This window comes from Dryobates pubescens, chromosome 19 (assembly GCF_014839835.1).
Source record: "Dryobates pubescens isolate bDryPub1 chromosome 19, bDryPub1.pri, whole genome shotgun sequence".
In the NCBI taxonomy this organism is placed as follows: domain Eukaryota; kingdom Metazoa; phylum Chordata; class Aves; order Piciformes; family Picidae; genus Dryobates; species Dryobates pubescens.
In genome coordinates, this window is record NC_071630.1 from 5,185,054 (window position 1) to 5,211,368 (window position 26,315).

A 26,315-nucleotide genomic window follows, 5' to 3' on the forward strand; every position below is an offset into this window, starting at 1 on the left:
TGGGAGCTTGTGAGGGGAACAAATATCTTCACTTGGTCGACAGTAGCTGCAGTGTCCAGCACTCCATTTATCTGTGTTCCATCATCAGTACTTTACTGATTTCAGTGTATTGTCTTTGCACCCAGAACCTGGCACATTTCCATGTCTCCAAACTCTAAGTTCACACATGTAGTTTCTGGGCTAGATGATCCTTGTTTCAATTCAAGACACTCTTTGAATAGGCCTGGAAATTGTAACAGTTGTTGCACAGTAGAACCAGAACCTCAGAGACTGGAAAAAGTGTCCCATGTAGAAGGCTTTTGGTTTTGCTAGAAGATATCTGGGAAGTTGACCATTGAATACATTTTGGGATGTTCAGATACATGTGCACCATTGCAGAGGTCTTCCTGTGGGTCAGGGCTCCTAAGCATGTCAGCAGCCATGAAGAAGTTCAGCATTAAAGTCATGTTCCTTCTTCTGAGAAGAATTTATTCAGAATTGTATCTACTGAGTCACGAAATGATGACCCAACTGAGGAAGCGAGCCTGAAGCTGGCAACAACCTTCCAGTGAGCCATCCACTGCAAGGCTCTGCAGGCTACATATGCACAGCTGTAGTGCAGTCTGTCTGTCTGCCTCTTCCCTGCTCCAGGAGCTCAATGCCAGACCCACATCTGGATGATGGCAGCTCATGCTGGAGAGAAACTACAGCGCCACACATCTGTCAACTGCAAGCCCCAAAGGCAGTGCATGAGGACAGGGGCCAAATGAATTCATGTGAGATGAGACTTTAATGGGTATTTAAACTTCAGGTTTAACTGGTGAGCAGGATACCAGATCCATACTTCAGAAAGCAGAAACACAGGGGAATCAAGATTTTAATTTAATTTTGACACAAGTCTAACTTGATAAAAAGCAGTGGAGGCAGAGTGGAGGCAAAGTGTACATTTTTGTCTACCCTTATTACAGTCTATTTTCCATGAGTGGAGTCCTTTGTTCAGGGAAAGCACAGTGAGTGCTAAACGGAAAACGTTGTGTATTGTTTCCAGAGGTACAATAAAAAGCGATTTCCAGTGGGCCTGAGGCCGACATTCTTGACAAGGAGCAGTACATTGTACCAGTATTGCAGGAGTGTTCTGTCAGTTCAAGGATGGAAAAACTGAGTATCATAGTCTGGTGTACACTCACTGTAATGTTCAATTGGTTAAGTATACCTGTATATTAAATGTGGGGAAACAAATGTACACATATAGAGCAACATCTATCTACACATTATTGACATGGATAATGCTAAATTTGCATATTCTAATGGAGTGTGCCTGTGCCTGAGTGCTCAAACAGGAACACTGATTTTCTTCCCTCATCTTGCTTTTTGGTTCCACATTATTAAAAATCTTTCACATTTAAAAATAATGAAAAAAATAATAGGATGTGTCCTTCAAAGGGTTTTCCTTTTTTAAACTATCACTATATGATATTCAAGCACAGCTAGGGTCTTAAAAAAAGGTCAGCATTAATTAGATTTAAGAAGTACATTTTGAATTCTTTCAAAATAATTACTACTTTGAAAATTTCATAAAGATTAAACTGAGAATCCAAACTGATCTGCAGTAGTTGTAACCAAGATAATTGGTGGTTAATGCATGCCATGTAATAGCTAAACTTCACCTTATGGTATATTAATATATCCAAAATAGAGATCTGTTTCAAACAAAATTTTTAAATGTTTCTTCATAGAATTGTGGCATAAAGTTTTAAAGCTCTCAGAAGAATGATTTTTATTTGTAGGAAGTGGGGTGGGGGAAGGACAACACAAAAAAAAAAGGGATCAAACCCTCTCCTGCTACAGTAGATTTATACTGGAAGATCTGCCAAATATATCTAAAAGTATACTTGGGGGATAATGGAAATATTTGGTGGTATTTTGTGCAGATTGATTTGTAGCCTGCATGTCAGAAACTCTGGATTTCTATTAAGGTAATGTGATATATATAAGGAAAGTCACATTTTAGTTATGAAAATAAAACTACATTTACATATATATGAAGTAATTTAAGTTTAAGAAAAAGAGTGGAGACCCTTCTAATAAGGTCCTGAAATACAGTGGCAGACTGCTTTTTCAACAGAATGTGAGTAAGCCATGGATTCCCATTGGTACTGAAAGTCATTCAAATGATGAACATTAAACCAAGTGAAATATCTGCCTTTCAGGAACCACTTTAAAACATGAAGCAACAGCTAATTTGGAGAAAGCAACAACAAAGACGTATCTGAATTTGGAGGAATGATTTGAAATATTAAATACAGAGAAATGGAATAAAAAAAAAATCCCTCTGGATATTAGCACTAGAATAAATGTGCTTTCTCTTCCAATAAGGAAAGGTCCAAGATTCTTCTTACTAAACAAATTTGTAGGACTGTAATTAGAATGCAATCAACACTTAAATATACAACATTTTTGGACCTGATAAATATCTTTATAATCACACACTGCATTTCATAATTTAGAGATCATAGGTAAGCTTGGGTCACCTTATAGCTTCTGCAATCCTAGTGCTTTCCTTTCTTCTGTCATTGGATAACCTGCCAATTAAATATGAGTAATCTAGGCCACTACAGAATACACTTCCCACTGCGCTGAGAAGTAAGAGTTTACTGTCATCAGCTGATGCATTGCACAATGCTCTCCGAACTTCCTTCATGATCTGTGGATAAAGAAAAGTAAACAATTCGACATGCATGCCGTTGCAATATCATTTCCCTACTTTTACAAACCTTATTGATTTTGAGAGACTTACATTTTGGGCACTATTAATACTTACATCAATTATATATATATATTAATATCATTTTAATATACTTAGAATGATAACGCTGAGAGTTTTAGATTTGGAAATGCTTTGTAGTTGCTTACTGATTCAAAGAGATATTAGAACTTGGCTGTTCCTTGCTTATGCTATGGGAAATTCTAGCTAGCTTTTGCTAATTGTTTGCAATTTAATAATTTCCAATGTCATGGATTTATTTTCATTGTGGATATTCAGCGTACGTCACTGTACCCTCAGTAACATGGTTACCACAACAGGGTGTCAGAAAAATCTATTAGCCCCAGTTTTCAGTTTTTCAGCTATTGTGCTTTATATGACTTGAACCAGAGCAAGGCAGGACAAGAGGACATCATATACATCAACAAGACAAATATATTATTCACTTTTCTGTGGAAAGTGGTATCATTAAAGTCTATAGAAGTTAGAGCAAAAAGGCCACTTGAATGAGAGACATTTTTACACTCTGATTTATAACTGGATCAAGCTATTAATTGCAACATAAATCAAACTTAATAAAAATCTGTACAGAATTGGGCTGTAAGAAAATGTCATTTCATCTGAGAAGAATTGTTTTTCTAATGATTTTCAAAAGGAAATATAATTTCATAACCTTCTGATGGGTAACTTCTTGTTTGGTCACAGTTCAGTGTAGTTTGTAAGCCGTAAGTGATTTCAATCATTTCAGATTCCCTCACTCCAAGGGCCATGATTTCATTTAGTCTGATACCTCCTATGCTTAAATGTACTTATGGGTCAGTGTTTCCCATATTCAGGGTCCTGCTGAGTCAATTTTTTCTCTTTGGAACTGAAAGATTTGCTGTTAGTGCAAATCTAGGTAAAGGATGGCAAAATGTGGTTGGTGGATTAAATGTGTTTTCCATGTGATAGAAAATCAAGATTTTTAGCTTGTGATTATTTTTGTTCACTACTTGCTGCTTCCAAAAATTCTTTAGATCTCTGAAGTGCCTTGTTCCTAAACACAGAAGTTTTGTTTATACCATTCTAGGTAGCCTTTTATTAGAAATCCTGTGGCTTGTGAGACCAGGCTTGAACTTGTACATTCAAACTATGCAGTGCAGCGTTACCTGCCTGCTTTCCATACCTGTGTGCATAAAAATTATGTCTACTGGGTGCTGAGAGTGGAGCATGAGAAAGCAGGTGGTGAACTTTTAGATGCTTCACTTCTACAAGAGTGCTTCAGAATGCTTATGTGTGACACTGGGTGGAAGTAATTAAAAGCAGCAGAATTTGGAAGTGCATCTGAAATTCCCATGCAGGTACAGGGATGCCATCAGTGATTTTACAAGGACTGTTTATTCTCAGAGACTATCTCATCCCTCAGCTGGTAAAATTAGGGAAGCAAAGGAATAAATACCCTAATGCCTCTGTTCAGAGTTACAAAGAAACTTTTTGAATTAAAAGATACATATTTTAATTTTTCTAGTTCTATGTGAATGCCAGATTAGCCTCTTTGTTTTAAACATTCTCAAAATCTGCTCTTTCTTAGGGAGGCTGAATGAGTAATATCTGAGAACAGCAGGCAAACATTTTTACAGAGGAGTGTTGCTTTAAATACGATGCCACCACATGATGCTCCATTCAACAAGTTTCTTTACCACTCCCACTCCTCCAGCAACATTTGTGTATGTACCATCTCTTTGATGCTACTTTCAAACACATCATTACCATTACAAACCTCTTTTTTATATTGCCCCTCATTGATTTGGATTCTTAAAGCCATCTGAAAGTACACCATCTAAAAGCATCCCAAACTTTTGTGCAGAGGTTACACTAGTTGTAGAAAAAAACAGTATTCTTCTGTCACTGTTTTTTCAGTGTTTTGAAGAGGCTGATATTAAAGGTCCATTATTACAAAATGGTTTCTTAGATATAGTTGAAAGTGGGAAGGTTTTGGCAGTATTTTGGATAGCATTTTTGAGCAGGAGTAGAAATTTAGTTCCACAGTTCCACTAATTTGTAGCAAAAGAAACACAGAAACCAGAATGTATTTGTGTTTTCAAGCTCCAAAAAGTATTATTTATATAATACCTGTGAGTTTGTCATTAACTTCAGCATCAAAAGGTGCTCAGAGGCTCACTGGAATACACTGATGCCAGCAAAGTCAATTTTCACTCCCTGGTGGGATGCCATGATTCCTTTGCTACTTCAGTCCAAAATTCAGCCTTGTTAGAGCCAACCAAATGACTGTCTGTAGGGTTGCAGGACTGTGCATTCAACTGCAGTACTGTAAATGCCATTTTAGTTCAGAACTGCTCTCTTGTTTTAAGCACCCATTTAATGTGGTAGTAAATTCAGTTTGCAAACAGAGCTGCTATGTGTCTTTCCATGTCTTTGTCAGATTCCAAGTTCTTTTTCTCTCTTCCACAGTCCTTAATTCTCCTTCATTTTGGTATAGCTATGGCATTTGTCTAATTAAATTTTACTTTCTTTAGTGGGCTACACCTATTTGCAGGGCTCCACAGCAACTAGCTTTTAAATAGTCTTTTAGTTAATTTTCAGTTGTGAGGACAGGATTTCTATTTGGATGCTTTTAACTAAAAATTGTGAGGAAGTATTTAGAAAACACTAAGGGCCAGTTATTTAGTTTATGATTATCTGTCAAATGATACATTCAGATGAGGCCTAACACTTCAGTTACTGTTTTGTTGATACCTGAACATGTAATAAAATTATCACTTTCTTCATTTTTTTAATTTATTTTTTTTTTAATGCTGTCAAGAAAACAAGCTGGTTAGTTTCTTCAACAGGACACTTTATATTGCAAAATAAACATAAAATGCTAAAGAACTTCACTAAACTTCTAAGTGCTTATTTTAATGCCTTTCACTGGAGGTAAGAAATTTTAAAAGTCACTTGGTGCCCTTTGCTTTCAATATTGCTTGCATTCTGGGGAGATCAGAGAGCTGGGAATTTATCACTGCAATTACACCAAGTATCTTAAACAGAAGTCTCTTGTTCACATAAACAGAAGTACTGGTTTATAAGGTTAACTTCTCTAAGGACTCGCTGTGGATATTCTTGAAGTTAAATATTCTGCAAATATTACAGTAACCCAAAATTTTAAAGCCATTTAGTTGTTCTTAGAACCTCTTCCCCGCTTGTACCTTTTTACATAAATACACTTTTTGTTACTTACTGACTCTTTATGCAAACAGATTCTGAGTCCTTTGAGTTTGATAAATAAAGGACTTAGGAACCTGTAAGGATGGCATCAGGCAGAAGTACTGGCCCAAAAGCCAAATTCATATAAGCATAGAATCAATAAGGTTGGAAAAGACCTCAGAGATCATCAAGTTTTTTTGTCTTTGCATGACAGCAAAAATACAGACAACAGTAAACCCCTACCTGCCTTTTCTTTTTTTAAGTCGGGAAATGTTGTAAGAAAGAAAATGAAGGCAAATCAGTGCTCTGAAATGCACCTGGTAGAACTTCAAACCCTGTAATTTTCATGGCTAGAAATCTGAAACCTGACTCTTTTGTATGAGAAATGTTCTTGAGGTAGTTCTGTCAGCATTCAGGGCAAGCCTTACTTTAGGATATGTTTTGCTTTTAATTCAGGGGAATATTAATTCCTAGCTCTATTAATAGTGTATACTAAAAGCAGTGGATGGATCCATTTAATCTTAAGTTTGAAATGTGCTGACTTAAAACAGCAACATCATCACTGGAGAAAGAACTTCAGAAGCAGCCAAAGACCCATGAGAGAAAATACCCTCATGAAATTTATAACGATAAAATATTTTACATTAGCTGTTTTAAAATGAATTTTGAAAGTAGCAAGCCTGAGCCACTGAAATAAAAACAAGCTGTGCTGTTTCATGACACTGGCTTGGAAGTTTTATAAGGTCTTGTAAAACATCAGAAAGAATTTCTATAGCGCCCTGAACATTTTTGTAGAAAACCCTCACTCACTAGATTGTCTCTGAGTTAACTTCAGTCACTCTAAATGCTGCTGGAAGGAGCATCAGCACATTTCATGTTAAAATCACCTGCACAAACCCAGAGGTAAGATGTGGTTACCAAAAACATAGAATGAAGAGTTAGGTAGACTTCTCCAAGATTATTTTTTTTTAATAAGTTAGTTCCTTGTTATGTTAATTAAACTGGCATAAAAAGCAGAGGCCAATGGTCAAACAAAACTATTAAATTTCATCTTGAAGATTAAACTAAAGCACAAAAGGAAGCAGGTCTGTTTATGGGTGAGAGTGATTTTGTCTAAGCTTAATTTGATAATGGCTGTGGGCAGAGCACATCTCTTTTTTCCCTAACATAGGTGGCCAAGAATCACCAGACCGCTGTTGTAACCACACCAAGCAGACTTGCTCTGTGTACATTAATCATTTAGCATTTGGCAAACACAATTTACTAAATGGCTAATAAAACTTGATGTTACTTTTGGCAAAATGAAGCACACTTTCTTAATTTTGTAGGAATTTTGTGTTTGTGTTTCTGTTCACTAGTGATAAAAGGTGTCAAAACCGAGAATGTTGTAAATGTCCCTAAAAATATGCTGTGAGTTTGTCTCACCTATGCCTACGGGTGACAAACTGCACAGACAAGGCGTATTCCTTGCGTATTCCTCCTTTCAGTCCCCTTGGGGTTTGCTCTAATGGTCAGGAGGATGTGGAATTGCCAATATTGGAGGTCCTGGATTTTGTGGTGTGAATAATCATGGCCTGCAGCCTGGACCAACGCCAAACAAGTTGTTTCATGTTTGCCAGCAAGCAGCCTTCACAGGGCAAGAGCTTTCAATTGCTCTCAGCCTGGGTGAGTTTTAAACAGACAATCTCAACATGGAGAACTCATTAACTTGATCAATTCCTGACCATCCAGATCCTGGTCAGTAATGTAGTTTTCTAAAATGTATTTCCTGGGTTTTGAGTGATCTTCAATAAAGGTTCTGGAAATAGTCTATGCTGGTGATGCAAGAAGAGGACTATTATGTGCTTATCATTTATTCTTCCACAGAGGTGGGCTCCCAGCATATTGAAAATTCTCAAAGAATGAAGCAGATTGGTTTGGCAGACCCGAAGAGCCTGAATTAATTCACTGGTTAGAGCATTTGAGCACTGCTCATGTGGAACAGCACAGCCAGCAATGTAAAGGTATGTCTGTTCAGCCTGAACACACTGAGTCCTTGATTTCATACTTTTTCAGGCTCTTTAGCTCTTCATTCAAATTACCTGCAGTGTCAATTAGTGGTAATTAATACATAGATGGAATGATGGATCTGATGCAATCTAATGCGTTTTAATGAATTAGTATTAAAGGCAGGTGTTTGGTGTTCTGTGTTAAGTACCAAGATAGTCTTTTAAATAGTATATAGCTTAGAATCTAGGAGTGATAAATGCATGTACCATTACTTTTAACTGTTCAGTATCATTCTGTCTATTATGTCACTGTATAGGGTGTGCATTTGGGATGAGGAGTCAAATTTAGGGCCCATCTTACCTGCCCATGGTTTTACCTGAAACTCATTTTAAATCATTTCAAAGTTACCCAGTTTCTTATTGAACAAAGTAACTCCTCAAAGCTAGAATCAACCTTTCCCTCTGATAGTGCTCAACCCAGTATTTCATCTGCTCTGATCGTGAAGTTACTGTGTAAGATAGAGCTGCACTGGTGTGTCTGGAGGGCAGAAAACAGAGATCTGCCAGGCTGCAGGCAGCTTGTGGAGGAAATCTGCCTGCAGAATGTTCAGACAGGCAAAACTGGTGCTGGGAAGAAGTTCCTGTCGTTTCCAGTGTGATCTATGGTAACCCCTTTCCATCAGGCCATTACCGCCCACGTGGAACAAGGCTCAGGTATGTTCTCTGCTCTCTAGGACAAGCATCCTGATGCAGGCATTTATTGATATCCCTTTTGTTCTGAAATGGCCAAGGTGCACAGGGACATCACTGCTCACTGTGCTAAGATCACAGGGAATGGAAGGAAAAACCCTTCCAGTGACCCACATGTGTACTGGAGTAGTGCAAGCTACAATTCCAAGTCTGACCTTACCTGTATAATGTTTGGAACAAGAGAATTCATTAACATCATGTAAAAGTTGTATGAGTCTATGCAATTCAGCTTAGTGCCCCTAATTGCTTAAGATTTCATAAATAAAGACTCATGAAGTGATTCAGAGAAAAAACAATCAGGGATCAAGATATAATTCTGGAATTACTGTCTCAGGATATAGCTCCAAAATTCTGGAGCACTCTTTCAATTAAACAAATGAAAGAGGCCAGATTTCTCCTAAGGATAGTAAACACCACTAACTTCAACATGTGAAAACCTGCTTCATCCAACTCCGCAGTGGCAATACCAATTCTGCCATTCCTTTCTTTACTTCTAATTTTCAGTTTCAGACATGTAAATCAAAGACTAATTTCCATTGCATTCTTCTTGTTAGGAATCACAAGTGTGAAAAGAAATCTGAACTCTATCTTACTTTTTTTTTTCTGGGATAATCAATTAGGTAAAAAAATACATAAAATCCAGTTCAAGTGCAGCATTTCCAAGATAACCCACACATTGGGATGGCTTTCTTTGGCTTTTATGGCTACGTGCTTACCTCTGGGGTCAGTGCATTGTTATCTGAAGTCTGACTCGACAGCAAAATATGCGTGAAACCGTCTTCTTTCCGGACTACAATGTCCCTGAACCGGCAATTGCTTTCGTTTTGACGCACGCTGTATCTTAGTCTCTTATCGAAGACATAATCTTTCTCCCCATCTAGTTTCCTTTTCACAGTGCTGTGGAGATTCAAGCTTCCATTGGCCAGAGATGAACCTTTCAGGTGGAAAGAATCAAAGCGTAATTGTGTCTATCCCTTCAAAGATCTGGCGTGAAACTTTCTTTTAGCTTAACACAGCTCAGTATTTACAATAGCCGCTACACGGTGAAGTTGATAAATCTAAAATGTGCCAGGCTAGTCAAATGTGGCCTTGAGCCATTCTCATTATTCTGTATTCCAACCTGCAGTACTTTTTGTTCTCTGATCAGACAACCTCTAGATCCAGTGAACTGTAGCATGTAGAACTGGTCCTCTTAATGGGATTCAGTACTGCTTTGAAGATGAAAGCAATTGTATCAGTCTTTCATATGAATTTGGGGTGATCCCTGGATTCATAGGAAGACTCTAAAGCAGCTTTGGAAAAATGACACGACAGGTTTAGTCCAAAGCTCATCTTTCAAAGTTACATTTTCTTCCTTTTATGGTGACCACAATATCACTACTGGTTTCAGATGACAATCTGAACACACACTTGTTGCACATCTCTATGTGACACTAAGTTAGGGGAGTTGTTGCCAAGCTGACACAACTGGCATTCTCTTCTACTTATCTTTGTGGTTGGCGTTAGTAGCCATGAGCCACCCTCATTGCTTTGATCCCAAGTGCCTGTTCCTTACATTTGGCAGTAACAATAATTACTGACTTCTGACTAACAGGTATGCTATTAATATTGGACTACACATGGAAAATGCTGATGCCATTTTGGAGGGTATCTAGCAGTAGCAAAAAATAAAAAGGAAACTATGACAAGAAAGAGATAGTTCCCCCTCAGTTTTAAAAGTTTAGTTTGACTCACGCTGTGCATGAACTACAGACTATTACTTTGCTTATGTTTACAGTTCCTCTGCAATAGGCAATATTATGATTGGTAACACTGAGCCTGAATGTTGAGAATAGCTTGACAAGATTTTTATGTAATATTCCTTTTCTAATTGCAGATGTTTCACACAACTGCCAATAAAAGCAAAGCAGAGGCAAGTTATTGAGGAACAGAGATTAAAGTCACTCTGTTCACTGAAAGAGTTTCCAAATCTGTTTTTGTTTAAATAGATATTAACCCACAATATGCCATATTTAAGAAAGGCCAGGAAAGAGCTGTATGAAAACACCTTTGTTTGTTCTGTTCTTTACTCCTGACAAAGCTGATCTCTTCCAGCTTCTGGTATCAAATAGCTAGGAATTTTTAAAGGACAGATGACATGAATATTAGAACACAGATTTACATTTTATATTTTAGACCACTATCCAGTTAAAAATGCTGTTGGAACAGAACCGAATGGTGAATTCAGAGCACATTACTCTAGCCCAAATTTACTTAGCCTCATTTTGGATTAGCTATATTTTAATGTGCTGTTTATGTAGCTAACTGATCTGTTTGATACCTCTCAGTTGGCAATGGCCTGTGGACTTGTTCACAGTGTGTGAGATGCCTCTGTATACACTGCAGTTACAGTATGGGGTCTTTATATAGAGTGCCTAACAGCACTGAGCTGGTGCATCATTTGGCTTCATCATGTAATGTGAGCACATGCATGCAAATGTATCTACACACAGAAATACATGGCTCTTAGTCTGCCACCGCAGTCTATCATAAACTTCTTCTCATTGTTAAATTAAGAGATACCATCTAAAGCATCTCCTGCTTCATACTGAATAGAAGATTTAAGCTGGTGCAGTGCAAACACTGAGGAATCACTTTAGCTCACCAGTGTGAAAAAAGAAATCATTTGTAGCCAGCAGAATTTGCAATTTGTTTTCTTGAGAATAGAATAGAATAGAATAGAATAGAGCAGGTTGGAAGAGACCTTCAAGATCATTGCGTCCAACCTATCAGAATCAGAGAAGAATAGCATGTGCTTCCATTTTTCAAATGAAGGATTTCCTACAGCCTGCTTCTACTTTCTCATAAGGTTTTGCTGCTGCTTGTATTTTTACACTTACTCTACAAACAAAAATCAACATGTGAAATTACTAGTGGAAAATTAATATAATTGGGAATAATATATTAAAATTAATTATTTGACTGAGACACGCTTCCAACTATTGCATTTTTATGTAGCGACAATGATACTGTGTTGCTTGGCCCACCAAGAAACTGAGATGTGAAGAGCTTAATCTCCCCAAAGAGAGTGTACAGAACTTACAACATCAGAGGCACAAATGAACACTCAGTGGAAGATGTGTCAGACTAACTGCACTGATTATCTGCCTAGTGTTGAAGCTTATGCCACATTGTTTTAAGTACACATGGTAAGAGAGCAGTAGATGAATTCACACAGGTAATACATTTCAACAAAAGCCCTCCCAAATTTAACATTTTTGTTGCATTCTTCTTTGAGCAATGTATTCAGTTTATAGGTTAAATATAGGATGGAAGGAAATACAGATTTTTATCACCTTTTTTTAACTAACTGCACACCAGCTGAAGAAATTTAACCAGAGGAAAGAACAATCTGAATTAAATAGGAGGGAAACACACATGGAAATGTTTCATTTCCAAGAACAGATTAACAGGACAACATACAGTGCATAAATTGTTCTTTCAGTGTATATAGTGCATCCCTGCAATTTTGTTTAATCTGATAAACTGGAGAAAATGATCAGCAAAATCTAAAGAACACACTCAGGTATTGTCACACCCATTTAGCATGTCTGTTTGCATGGATTTGATGGAGCTACTGAAGGTTCACTCCAGAGTCACTAAAGCATCCAGACTATCTGTGCTCCAGGGTTAACAGTTAGCACCACTTAGTGTGCACAAGGGTAACAGCCCTTTAACATGCCCAAAGAATGGCAGTGATGGATGTTATTCAGGGAGAAAATGCAAGCTTGGCCACTTTCTGCAGTCCACTCCCCTAGTATCAGCCCAAAGTGCTGTATAGGAATTTGAGAGTATTCATCCTTCCTATTTCCTTCAATATTTGCTCATGGAACTTTTAATGGATTTCCCTTATCTCCTTTTGAGCCTGTCTTTCTCCACAGCTTCCTCTGGTATGGCTGAGAAGTTGTGTAGCCACTACACAGCAGAGAATTTTCTTTCATCTGTGCTTTTATCTGATGTTCTATCAGTTTCACTGAGAGGTCCCTAGTTCTGCTATTGAGGGATTTAGTGAACAACAGTTGTGCATTCCTCAGTCTTCCCAATAGCTTTTCTGTCTTCTTTCTGTCTTTCTTGTGGGTAGTGGTTAATACTGTACATACTTAAAAGCAGTGTTCTGATGATAATTTACTAATAATTTCAGAGTTCTCCAGCTAAGGGAGCATCTGTAAGATATCTAAAAGCCACAAAGTTTTATCCAAACTGAGAAAGCAAGCATATTTGGTTGTCCTTTACTGCCAGGATTGCTCCAGAATAAATAAACCAGAATGAGCTAAATAACCCAAGAGGAAGCAGTGATTGAGTTCACAGAATTTATATTAAGGGCACCATTAGACTACAAAGATTTTTGTAATGGAGAAAAAGAGTGGTTTGTGATACATGACAAGCAAAAATTCTTCAGCAGACGGTACAGAAATAGAGTGATGTAGAAAAAGGAAAGAGAAAATTAAAAGAGAATGTTTTTTTTGGTGCTGTCAAGAAACTTGACAAAACAATCACTCTCAATTACAGTATGTGGAGAGAAATGGAAATGCCATAATGGAAGACAACAAATATCACCAGAAAGAATGGCATTGGTCGGTCCTGGGACTATCTGCAGATGTTATCCTGCAGAGTTTTTGATTTTCCAGTTTGCAGACCCTTAAATAACTGTCTGTAAAGATGACTCGACTCTCCTCCTGACAGGATGTGTAGAAGGTACATGACAAGTTTTGGCAAGAAAGGTCTGCCCCAGCTTCAGCAAGGTTCCAGGCCTCCACTAGGGTGCATACATGATTTTGTGTGCACATCTGTAGGTATACAATCACCTTTCTGGGGTAAATAGCTTACTGGTGGAGTAACCTATAGGTCGAGCAGGAAACACTGGTACCCAAGTGGATGTATATACAAAACCAACCACAGACTGGTGGAAGTCCATTCAAGGAGTCATCAAGCACTAGTTTTCAAATAGCTATCCTTTGTTTCAACAGAACTGGCATAGCACAGACAAACAAAATAGGTATTTTTTGGTTAGTTACATTTATAAATTACTAGTTATATTGGTTGGTTCAAGACACTGGCAGTTAAATATTACTACTATATGAAAAACTACTGTTTTTTAGGGGCCTTCAGCCATAGGCCAACACTGGTAGCAGAGCTGGTCCTACAGTTGGGTTTCCAAATTGTGGGGAATTCCTGAGTTTTCTGAATCTAGGCTTCATCTCAAAACCCCCTTAGAATTTCTATATACCTTTTTTGTGCACTCTTACTGTAAACTTTGACTGAAATTCATTAAGGCTCCACAAAGGCAATCTCAAAGCTCACACAAATGTCTGCTTCATCAGATGTGGCATAGGGATGCCCAGGAGCCACAGCTTCTGGGAGCCAAAACCAGGTCCTGCAGGCTCCCTCTTTGTTCTGCACATGGTGCCTGGAAGCCTTGCGAGCGTTGATGGGGCACGCTGGGCTTTCGACTTCCAGACTCTGTGGCAGACTGCCTGAAACCTCTGGCATGGCTGGCTGCCTCCAAGCTACACGTGGGAGTCCTGCCAAGCAGACTGCCACATTGCTCCAGGTCTCAAAGGACAAAGCCTTGGGACCTTGGCTCAGATTTGGAGAAAGTTTTGAAACCCAAGATGTTTGGAACAAAACTTCTGTTATTCAACAAACTGACATTTTTCTCTGAAACCTTCTTCATTTGCAATTTGTAAAATTTCAGAGCAGTTTTACTGTGACATTTATCCTGATTAAAATGAGTTTGTGATACTTCTCTGTGTGGATGAACACTGAGGGAGTTCAGTGCATTGTTGGACTTACTTAAGAGTAGTGCAAGTTTCTTTGATTTGACATTTCAAATCTGGTAGCAGGAAATGTGACTTCTCTCAAGCTCGTAGGGCAGTATTAGAAATAAAAGCCAGTATTCTTATGTTGACCCTCCTTCAGTTTCTGTCTGCTCTTTCTTTGGTAGTCTCATCTCTCCTCTTTGTAGTTTTCTCCACTCTGCATGTGATGGGTATCATGAAGCAAGACTGGAGGGATTTCTGACCTTGGGAGTGCTACTGAGTACAAGTTTTTCAGATGAGAACCAGGTAGAGATTTAAGATCTCTTGCTCGTGCATACAGGAAGGGCAGAATGCAAGGGAGAAAAGAGAGAACTAAAGCGATTAATTTGGAGAATGCAAAACCCATCATAAACAAGTGTTTTGAATGAGCTGCAAACTTCAGCTCTAAGGCCAGGAGCCCTGCATACATGGCAGAGCACCTGGTGAAATAGAGCTCTCTTAACAGGCATTATTCAAACAGAGGCTGGTGGGTGCCAACTCATCAGTTTTCTGGGGACAAATGAAAGGATCACTTGACATTACAGTTCTTTGAGGCCCTTTAGTTCTTCATTACAAAAGTAAAGATGCTAAAATATGGGAATTAATGTATTTTAAATATGCACTTTTTATCAGAACTTCCCCAGCATAAACCAAATCATTAAGGAAAGCCCTTAGAAACACTAAGAAAGCAAAGCAAAATAACTTTATGCACATCTGTAATTAGATATGCAAGTCTCTTTAAAGAAGCAGGTAACTTCTGAAGCAGTCTCCTTTGAGCTCAAACTCATCAAAATACAAAAGTCTGCCCTCTCAATTTTAAGTATCATTCCCATCATCTGGACTACTTATGCATTTCAAGCTGACCAAACATTTTGCTGGTTTGGGAGTCTTGAGCAAGATGTTTGATGCCTAGATTGAAAGACCCCAGCAGTAACCAGTAAGACTAGGCAAGGTCAGTTGTACTTCCCAAGTCAAGGAGCATTTGCTAGGTTGCCAATACGGTGGAAAATGGAAAGCAGAGTGATAAAATTTATGTTGACTTCTGAAAAGTTTTTGGCAGGGCAATTCACAAGAAGCTGTTAAGGAAATGAGTGCTATCATGGGCTATAGAAATTGGCTAATAAAAATAAATAATTGGAACAAATGGTTACTTTTCAGCATGTCAAATGATTAGTAGTTGGCTGCCCCAAGGACCTGCAGAAGGATTAGTTTATTTAATGTACATATTAATGAACTGGGAAGAGAAGTATGAGGGGAAAATTTGAAGGGAATACAAAATAAATGGAGTAAAAACTAGGAAAGATTTTGAAGAGCTTCACTGAGTCATAAGAAAAAGATGAACTGGCAACAGTAAAGCAGATTAAATGCATAATGAAAAGAATCATACATATAGCTGGGTTCTAAATTAACTGTAACCAGAAAGAAAAAACAACCCTAAGAGCAATTGTGTATAGCTCAATGAAAACTTTCATACAGTGTGTAGCAGCAGAAAAAATAATTCTCAAAATATTGGATCACCACTGTATCAGCAAGCAGTAGGAAATCACTTAGAACAGCTCCTGCTGTTTCAAAAAGGTATTAAAGAAACCACCACACACCAAAACCACAAGAGGATACTGAACACTACCAGGAATCTGGAAAGACTTCCACATGGTAGGAAGGCTAAAAAGCTTGGAGCTGCCTAGTGATGCACAAGACATCTTCACTTTATCCCTTCATGCAGGGACAGGAGCTTACTCAATGAAAGTAAAGGTCAAAAAAAAACTAAATAACTCCCCAAACCCTAAAACTCAATGAAATAAAATGTACACCTTGTTGTTAACTCTTGGAGATTTTTGTCACAAAACACCGTTAAGGCTTTAAATTTGGTAGGATTAAAAAAAAAGGAGAAAAAAGAAAAAAGATTGGACACAGAGAGACAAGAAGCTTACTTTCTTTAAGCTGAATTGTATTTATAGAGAACATAAGTCTTTATTCTTCGAGAACTAAGCCAGTCAGTAACTATAAGAATTAGAAAGAAATTTCTCCTATTTCTCCTTGTTCACTTTAAGGCTGCTTGTACCTTCCCATATGTTATGTCTGGAGACTTCCCATGTATCCAGAGACCAAGGCTTGGCAGTTCTGAGTACTCTTGAATGTGATGAACCTTAATACTGAGGAACTTGAATGTTACTCAGACATACTTACCAGGGTACTTTAGCAAGAGCGCTATTAATGCTGTTTCTAAAATAATCCCCATCATGCTAGACCGTTGGATCTGAGCACATGTAATGGGGAAGTGATTTGTTACTTGGTGATAGACAAAACCAAAGCTGCAGTATTATACATACCTCAGTTGTCATTCCCACTCCGCGCCTCGTCTTCATTTCCCTACAAGGACTTTACACTGCAAAGGCATCTAACCAAGCCCACACTGCTTCTTGTCACTCCGTGGGAAACGGAAGGAGAGAAGCCAACTGATAAAAAAATGGTATAATGTGTGGGGAAAGAGTGTGAAAGCTGCTTTTGTGCTTCTCACCAGATCAGTTGTTGTAGCATGACAATGACTTTTCCACGAGTGGGCTCTGTGTGCAGTTGCTGCAATTAACCTCTGCCACCCCCCGCCCCAGACTGTAGTTAAATCACATACCAATTCCATTCACAACAGGTGAATCGTTATTTACTTCCAACACGCTGGGCAAATTTTGTTCTCCTTCATGATTATTTATATCCACATTCTGCTGTTGTGAGCCATTCCCAAAATGTCTAGAATCTTTTTCATGACTGCCATCTCCATTCTGCAGACCATTATGTGGCTTTTTCAGTGGCATGATCTGTAAACCGCTGGGAGTAGTTCGGTAAGTCACAGTTTTAGCAGCCCTGTCATTAGCAGACCCTGGCTTTGCTGCATATCCTCTTTTCTGTTTTTGAAGAGATGGATTAATTCTCTTCCTTTTGTGTGCTGACCCTTTAGACTTCCCAGATTCAGAAGGTCTATGTGATATTTTCTCAACAGATGACCCTCGGCTTTCCCGTAAAAATTTTGGCGCGCCAGCCTGTTTCCCATGCCTCGCTCGCTTTTCCCTAGTAACGTGTAGTCCATTGAACTCATCAATAAATTCCTCACAATGTAGTAGATGATGTTCAGGTTCCCAAGTGTCTTCATTGCTTCCGTAGCCTTTCCACCTGATTAGATATTCCCATTTGCCCTTCTTGTTCTTCCTTTTGTCTACAATCCTCTCTACCTAAAAGAAAAAAAAACCCAAACAAAAGATCATATTAGACATAAAAACAGTTTGGTTGTGAAAACGATGTTCTCCATTTACAGCTAGGAAGGCCTCCATGACACTGTAAAGATTCTCCTAAAAATATAGTGCCTAAAATAGAAACTGGCTCTACCCAGGCTAGCCACAACGTAGCAAATACACAGATTTAAATTTACCTGATCTTCATAGGATGCAGTCCAAGACCATATTCCCCTTGGATCCTACATAGACCATGCTGACTGCTGATGAGAACCTGCTCGGTGTGTGTGTATAAACTACCTGACATGGTGTTTAGGAACCAGTGTGGATGTTTCTGTTTGACAAAGAACTCCCTTGATCAGACTTGGCAATACAGGAGAGAAATGCAGTAGCCCCAGTGGTATTTTGACAATAAGGACATTTCCCCTTCTGAAAACATTAGGGAGAGAGACATCTGATCAAATCTGACCCGGGAACTTGCAATAGCCACAATGTGAAGAAACCAAAAAGAGCCTGAAGACCATTAATGAAAATATGCTATCTTTAAAAATCTAGTTGTAAAATCAAACTGTTACTGTTCCATTCTTCAGCTACCTCTTGTTTGAAAGAGCTAAACAAAGCATCTCTTGCTTTATTGTCAGTTACCAATCATTCCCCTGAATTCACACATGCACTATGTCCCTAGAGCCCCGTGCTCCTTTGTGTTTTGAAGCCGTCTTGAACAGAGACCTGATTAGAAAAACTTAACAGTATTTTACACAAAATCTTAGTTGCAGTAGCAAACATCCACTTGGGTACTTCCAGCTTATAAAAATGTGGGGTTTTTTATGAAAGCAGTATTTGAGTAAATACAAAATTTGTGAGTGCACCAAGTGATGTTTGGGTTTTTTAAGCAAGTGAAAGGCATAAAAAGGCAGGATTCTTACACAAAAGTAACAAATGCTATGAGCCTACACTGGAGAAGGTCAGTTTGAGGAACATTTATGCACCAAGGGATAAGGGACTATATAGGGACTGCAAGCTGAATGTGAATTAACAGTAGCATGCTGTTGTGGGAAATGGACTGTACAACTGAAGACATCTTAGTGCTATCTCAGCACTGGCAAGATCCCAACTAGTGGGAGAGTTCACATGAAAACCCAAGCACAATCAGTGGACAGCAATGGCTTTAAATTGCATCAAGGGAAATTTGGATCAAGTCATTAGGCAAAATGTTGTAAGGATAATAAGAATTAGGCATTGGAATAGGGATGGAGGGTTCTTAGAACAAACAGGTTTTGTTAGACAAAGATCTGCCAGGAGAAGTCATTGCTGGAAAACTGGGTTATGGTGACAAAACCTTTAGAAGTCTCTCCCAAGTTTTACTTTCCAATTATTTTAATTTTTTCTTTTTTTCAAGATGTGGCTTATGAAGGACAAGGATGCCACTAATGAAAAATAAAATATCATTAACCAAAAGCACTATTGTTCATTGAGAAAAATCAGTAAGTGGATGGATAATATAGTAGCTTTCATTGCTCTTCAAAGAAAAATCATCTCATGTGAAGAGCAACAGTGGAATCTGTATAGAGAATTTAACCTTGAAGAAGGGCAATCACAGCAGTGTAAGTAATTGTTCTTTTTAGGTCCCCTGTTAGAGCAAACCAATGGATTAATTCTGTGTGTTCAGTGGCTGGAACTGTGCTTTCATAGAAATCTTGGTGGTTCCCCAAAGGAATCTAAATGTAATTAGCAACTAAACATTATACTTCTATCACAATTCATTTACATGGTAACTGTGCTAAGGTATCTGTCTGAGTCATAGTGGACAGCTTTCCTCCATCTCCAGGGCACCCAACTGCAGCATCTCAAACAGCTTGTTCCTGTGCTCTGTCTTATCAAATATCTGCACAGAACCACCACAGAAGCAAAGCACGACATCCGCTTTACTCTGAATTTAGCACTGTCCCCTTCAGGATTGCTCAGTGTGGCAAAACAATTAACTGAAGCTCAGTCTAGGCAAGTCTGAGGGAAGAGTCCTCACAAAAAAATGATCTGTCATTTGCCCTTACTTGGGCTGTGTGGCTTTCAATTGTCAAACTCACAGACTTGCTATGATCTTGTTGACTTTATAGACAGCAGCTGTCCAAATTATCTCTGGCTTTAAAGTACTTCTCACCCTCCTATCTGGGACTAGCCAGAAAGGCTGTACATCAAACCATAGAACTCTGTAGTGGCCTGTGGGTTGTCTGTGGATTTGTTACTTTAATTACTGCAGCTCACTATACCGAGGAGCAAAACACACACATATATATATGTCCTGGGGAAAAACTAAATTGCAGCTAAACTCAGTAGACCACAGCTATCATTACTGCAGAGGATTTGGTTTAGTGCTACTCCATCTGCATTCACTAAACAATACCTGCATTACCCTCCCTTCTGAAGTCAAGAGTCTGGACCTGAACACAAATGCCGTGTCAGGTTGATGCTACCTCAGAATCACTTCTCCTTCTTTTGAGGGGTTATGCCAGTTGCATTCTCCTACTTGCTCACTAAAGGAAGAACCTCAGAAAAGACGGACAAATATCTTGCCATTTCCAGAATCACATCCTAAAACCCTCCTCAACCTTGCCTTTTTTTTTCACTCATGCACCATTATTTCACCTTGTTGCTCTACTACAAGGAGAAAAAGTGAAGAGGTTTCACAGAGAACATTTTTTTAATATGGAAAATGCTCAAGTATTTTGGTGATGACACATTATGCATTTCAATTAAGAGGATAAAAAGAGAAAACATGAGTTGTCTTTGTTCCTGGGAAACAAAATACTGGCAATGGAGAATGTGATTAATCAGTTCAACAAATCATGAAGGCAGAATAAAAGTATTTATGAAATTGGGTCAAATTTAATAAATGGTTCCAGAACAAAAAAAACACATTCAGAAAGCAAACATATTTGGGAAAGACTAAGGATTTTATTACAGCATTTTCAGAGCAAACCCATCAGTGTTTCACTTCACATTGAACTAACAAAATGAAAATGAAGAGGAACTAAATAAACTGAAAACAAAATGTTTTGTTTCTGGTCAACCCTCTTTTCAGTTTATTGTTTTGCTGGGGAGAAAATGAAAAAAATATGGGTTGGTCCCAAATTAGTTGCTTTCCTTGAGCTTTTTTTTTTGGTTCAGCCACCATATCCACTGGCTTGACTAATGATGCATAAAAAGTCTAAGTAGATATTTGCCTCATCCTCATTACTGCCTCATTGTTCATTACTGAATGCATCTGAGGGTAGCACTGAACATACTTGACCTCTCAACATGGTCTCTTTTCTTCTTGAAGCTTTAAGTTGTTCACTGGTATTTATCCCCTTCAGAGTGCCACTGTGTTACTTCAATGCATACAGTGAAGTGCTTCTGCATAGGAATAAATATCAGGTTTTTATCCACACCTGGTACTGTCTGTCCCATTTCCCTTCTATTCACAGTCCACAGTAATGACAAACAGAACAATTCTGTCTAATGATGTGTATTTGTTTTAACAAGCAGTATATGAAGAAATAATCTTTCTGCATTTAGGTAAGGTTACACAAATTCATGAGTTTTCTTAATGAGAAGTAATTCTGTGACAGCAAGTGATTAATAGAAATAATGCTTTCATTCCTTGCCTAGAATAAGCAGCACACTGTACACAACACAATACTCAGACAATATCCATGGCTTCAAAATCTGGTTTTCCATTTCCCCCCCCCCAGTTCTGTCTTTCATGAGAACTGAATAACATCTTCCCCAAACTGACCTTGGTAGGCACAGTTTGTCAAATCTTTAAATTCATCATATTTCATTTGCAAAACCAATTAGTTGAATTTAGTGAAAGATAAATGACTGCAAACAACGTTTGCAGAGTTATCATTGTTATGAGAGTGCAAGAGTTAGAATAGAATAGAATAGACTAGACTAGACTAGACTAGAATAGAATAAACCAGGTTGGAAGAGACCTTCAAGTTCATCGTGTCCAACCCATCATCCAACACCACCTAATCAACTAAACCATGGAACCAAGCATCCTGTCAAGCCTCGCCCTGAACACCCCCAGCGACGGCGACCCCACCACCTCCTCGGGCAGCCCATTCCAATGAGCAATCACTCTCTCTGTGTGTTGACATATGACATTACTTTCCAGGATCTTCTCTCTTCTTGCTCCTTCTGGCTAATTCTGGATGAACTGAGGTGCTGATACATCACCATAGAAATATGTTTAAAGAGAACAAATAGAATCAGACCATGGCATTGGTGCAAATGCAATTACAATACTTTCTGGCTTCCAATAATCCTTAAAGCTAGCTCTATATGCAGCTGCACAAAGCAGGATGAAAGTAATAAATAAAAGCCTTTTGTTAAAAAAACCCTTTCTGTGAAACAAACAAAAAAATATTAATCAATTACAGTACAAATATGTAGAGCTTCGTAAAGATTGTTATGATCTGGTAATCAAGTGCCTATATACGTGGAGTACAACACACACAGACCTTCCTTCACTGAAGATTCAGGGTGAAACCCACCCAATTAACAGTGTAATCTTATATTGTCCACTTATCAACCACTCCTCTAGGCTGAGTTAAAAAGAAAAGGTTAATTCCCATGGAACGATTTCTACAGATGTAACTACAACGTCCAACCAGAGGATACTCATCTTGAAGTTCACAGCAGCTCTAAAAAGAGTAAATAAAAAGCCTTATGCCACCAGATCAGCAAACTTCCAGAAAGCTTTGGAAGATTGCGTATCCGCTTAGTGATTTCCAAAACATGTCATCTCCTCTTCTGGCCATGCATATATATGTAAACTATTTAAAGTGTAATCTGTGATGCTCAGATGGTCTCTGTTAGCGTACTGTACACAGCAGCAGACCAATTTCATGACATACACTACAAAAACTGCTTTTCATTACTATAAATTACAGGACTTGTACTGGTTTCTGTGGTTTTTTGTTTTTCCTTGGAGGTCTTTGTCCCATGTTGTGCTGCAGGGTGTTGGAAGAGTATTTGAATAAAGTGCTAGAGAATAAAAGGCAGAAAGATTTCTGCGAGAGGTAAAGACCATCTGATTCAACATGTTTGTCTTTGAAAAACTCATTATTGCCCAAACTTCCTCCCTTTGGTTACATTCACTTAATAGCTGTAAATCTCTTGCTTGCATTTGTAACTTATTTGTGTTTCTCTTGCACTTCTATTTAATTTCTCAAAATCTGGGAGTTGGAGCATTTGTTCCAGGTGTAAGGGAAAAAAAGGAAAAATGGCACTGTACCTCCTGAAGCAGTCAGTACTTATCTAAAGAAGAGTGGAATGGATGCTGGGTCTTTCTTCAGAGCGTGACCCACACTTTTAAAACTAGAGTAGATCAATCAATGTAGCAGCTATGAAGCCCCCCTCAGTAGTCAATTTGTGTAGTTACCTGGGAGGTCAAAATGCAAGCTAAAGTGCCAGATACTCCTAAAAACGAAAGGGAGGACATTCGTCATCTGAATTACTCACAGGCAAAACATCAAATGACATCCTCCCAGGAAGCTCAGTGAACACCCTGTTAATGTCAAGAAGACACTGCTTTTTATTCAGCTCCTTTTTTTTTCTCTTGCTAAGCATATGGATTTTTAATTTTCTGCAATCTTCTTAAAAATCAGAAGAGGTGTTAAATTTGCTAGGGAAATCCCTAAAGTGCTGCAATTTCACTTGAAAAAGCCTCTAAGCCTCACATGAAACATGGCTGCAAACCACAGCATTAGGTATGTGTCCCCTCCAACACGTACCTATAACAGGCTGTGTGTAAGCCTGCATATTTATTCTTCCTGCCCTTATAGTAACACTGTAGAGGCTTCCTCCTATGTGATTTCTGTGGAGACGGGTTGGACTCAATGATCCTTGAGGTCTCTTCCAACCTTAGTGATACTGTGATACTGTGATTCAGTGCTCCAGGTTGATAGAGAAAGCCAGGTGTATATTGCAGGTTACTTGTATTTTAAAGCAGTGATGAGGCAATTAGAAATGACTGTTAAAAGCCTTTTCTGGACCCAGCGTTTTGCCTGCACAAGTACACTGTTAGTGACCTTCCAAGGCATTTTGAAGAAATGGAAAGATAAGCCTCTCTTTCTGCTTATGCAAGCAACAAGATTTCCCCTTTGTGTAAGGGGTCTTCTCGCAGAGGGAGCTTGCCTTCATTTCCAGTTTAGATCAGATGAAGCCCTGGCTGATAGCTTGCACAAAACCAGCCAACCACAGCTCCCTTGCAGACTCATATCTCTACTGTCCTTATGCCTTTTTTCTTGGAAGTCCCACCTTTCTCCGAAATTCAGTCTCACTGGAACTGAAATCCTGGCTTTTCTGAAAACTGTCCTGGTGCCACATCTCCAGTTTCACACAAGGGCTGTGTTTCCCCTCTTGATGCCATCTGTCCCTGTTGCTGATCCTACTAACACAACTCATTTTTGTGCCCTTGTCCTCTCTTCTTTTGTTGATGGCAGCTTTTTCCTGGTCAGAACTTAACTATGCTCCAATCTCCCAGACTATTAAAGCCATTTTGCTGTCCCACTCTAAATTAAAAGGCATGATCTGAAGTACTTTGTTTCATTGGGATATTTTAGTGTCTGTGTGTAAAACACTACCTGTGCTGGAACTGCCACAATCATTGTAATTTTGGAGAAAATGGGAGCAATAATATGCATAAGAATCTTGCACTGGCAGAAGAGCATTTTTGTATACACTGGTACTGTCCCTTGGGAAAGGACTGGAAAACTGACAGATGACACAGGGATCAGGAAGGGACTTCTTGGTCAACATGTGTATGCAGTCCTGGTCATTGTAGGCAATTACCTCCTATAAACCCTTTCATATTGGACACCTCGAAGATACGGAACTTGTTTCTGATAGGCTGCACAACAAAGAGCTGTGCATGGTTAAATGCAATCATTTTGTAACAAGCATTTTAGGCTTCAGTTTGGAAAGCAGGACAGTTTTCAAAGGTGCAAGAAAAGTGCTCTAAACATTGAAGATATTCTTTATCAGTAGGTAAAGCTGGTCTTGACATGGAGGAACAGCAGGATTTCTTTTACAGTCCAAGTGTGCACCTTTCTCATCAAAAGAAATGTTATGCACCTTGGAGGAGACCTCTTTAGGTCTGCTCCTCCATGAATGGTTTGCACACCTCTCACTTGCAAACATGAATCACCACATACAACAGGAGGCAATTCAAACACAGGGGTTTCTATTTCTTTGAAAGCATAACCATGCATTTCATTTATCAAACCTCTGTTTTCTCATGCACAATTAATCAGTTCATTATTGTACTTCAGTGGTCATATTTCTTAAGGGAAGGGAAGCAAGAAGCAGGGCATACCAGATCCTTGATGTGCTTTATGTTAAAAAGCAGCCAGTTCCAGACACACCTTCCACAAACTTGCTGCAGAGTTTATTTCAGAACGGATCTGTTTGAATGCTCTCTAGAACATCTGAAGTGGATGATAAACACTTACTTGTATTCCAGTACTGAAGTACAGCCAGTAATTTCTACTATACTGCTACATTTGTTTGTACATTATAGTGCACACTTTAAATTTAGAAACAACAGATATTTTCCTGGTTTGTAGACCAACAAAGTGCAAAATAAATGCTGTTCCTATTTACTATCATAAGAGAGATTTGAAAACACAGTTAGTGCACACTGCTAATCTAAGAGAATTGAGCTGTGGATGTGCTTTAAGCAGAACTCTTCTTGTGCAGTCTATTTCTGTGACAAGCACAGATGACTAAAAGATGAGTGAGAAATCTAAATTCAAAGAGACAAAATATTTTGCTAAGCTCTACAATGAGCTGGGGGATTTGTATATATAAGTCTCTCAGCTTTATAATGGACTACTTCCTCAAATGTTTCTCTGCCGAATTCAGTGGGAAATGGGTGTGTTTATTAGAAGAGTTCAGTACAACCTAGTAAGGACCTGATTCTGCCTATGCTTCCTTTACAGTACTGGTCAGCAGAATTGTTCTGAATTTATTTAGATGCAAATAAAATCCAAGTAGGAATCCTTGGGATTTAAACCATTGAGGTCTTTATAAGACCTCAGTATGTTATAAGAACAGGGGCAGGATTTGAAGAGATACCTAAGCAAACATGTATATGTGAACATATCACAGTTCTTTTGGTACAGCTGCCTGGAATTTGTTAAAAATAGTTTCCCAACAGATGTGAAAATGTGTAAGCAGTAATTAAAAAATAAAACAATGACCAGCACTGAAGGTGCTTTCCACCAACATTAAAGCAAATCCAGGAATGCAGGAAGCAATGAGTTGCACCTGAGATCACTGGGAAAAAAAATTAATTCCATTTTCTTTGTGTTCATTTGCAGTTTTTTCTCCTTCACCTTGTTCAGTTCTAGCTTATGTTAGTGTTCTGCTGTAGAGTTCACTCAGTCTTTTCCTCCACCACATGTGCTTCACTCAGATTCAACTCCAGGTCAGGACTCCAGTTTAACACTTCTACATCCATCCCAAAGCTTAGCTAGAAGTGAGGATTCCACAGTAAATATGGTTCAGCTATAATCCAGTATAAAGAAATACCTGAACT

The 26,315-nt window shown here is 38.6% G+C and overlaps 1 protein-coding gene across 1 annotated transcript in view; it reads right to left on the minus strand.

The window, feature by feature from the left end:
- CDYL2 (chromodomain Y like 2) overlaps nucleotides 1-26,315 on the minus strand; it is a 60,776-nt gene that overhangs the window by 9,913 nt on the left and 24,548 nt on the right. Inside the window, exons 2-4 of the mRNA XM_054170052.1 lie at nucleotides 17,134-17,728; nucleotides 9,384-9,601; nucleotides 2,511-2,683 (exon numbers count right to left, since the gene is read on the minus strand). Of these exons, the coding sequence (XP_054026027.1) occupies nucleotides 2,511-2,683; nucleotides 9,384-9,601; nucleotides 17,134-17,728 (986 nt within the window). The remainder of the gene's footprint in view (nucleotides 1-2,510; nucleotides 2,684-9,383; nucleotides 9,602-17,133; nucleotides 17,729-26,315) is intronic.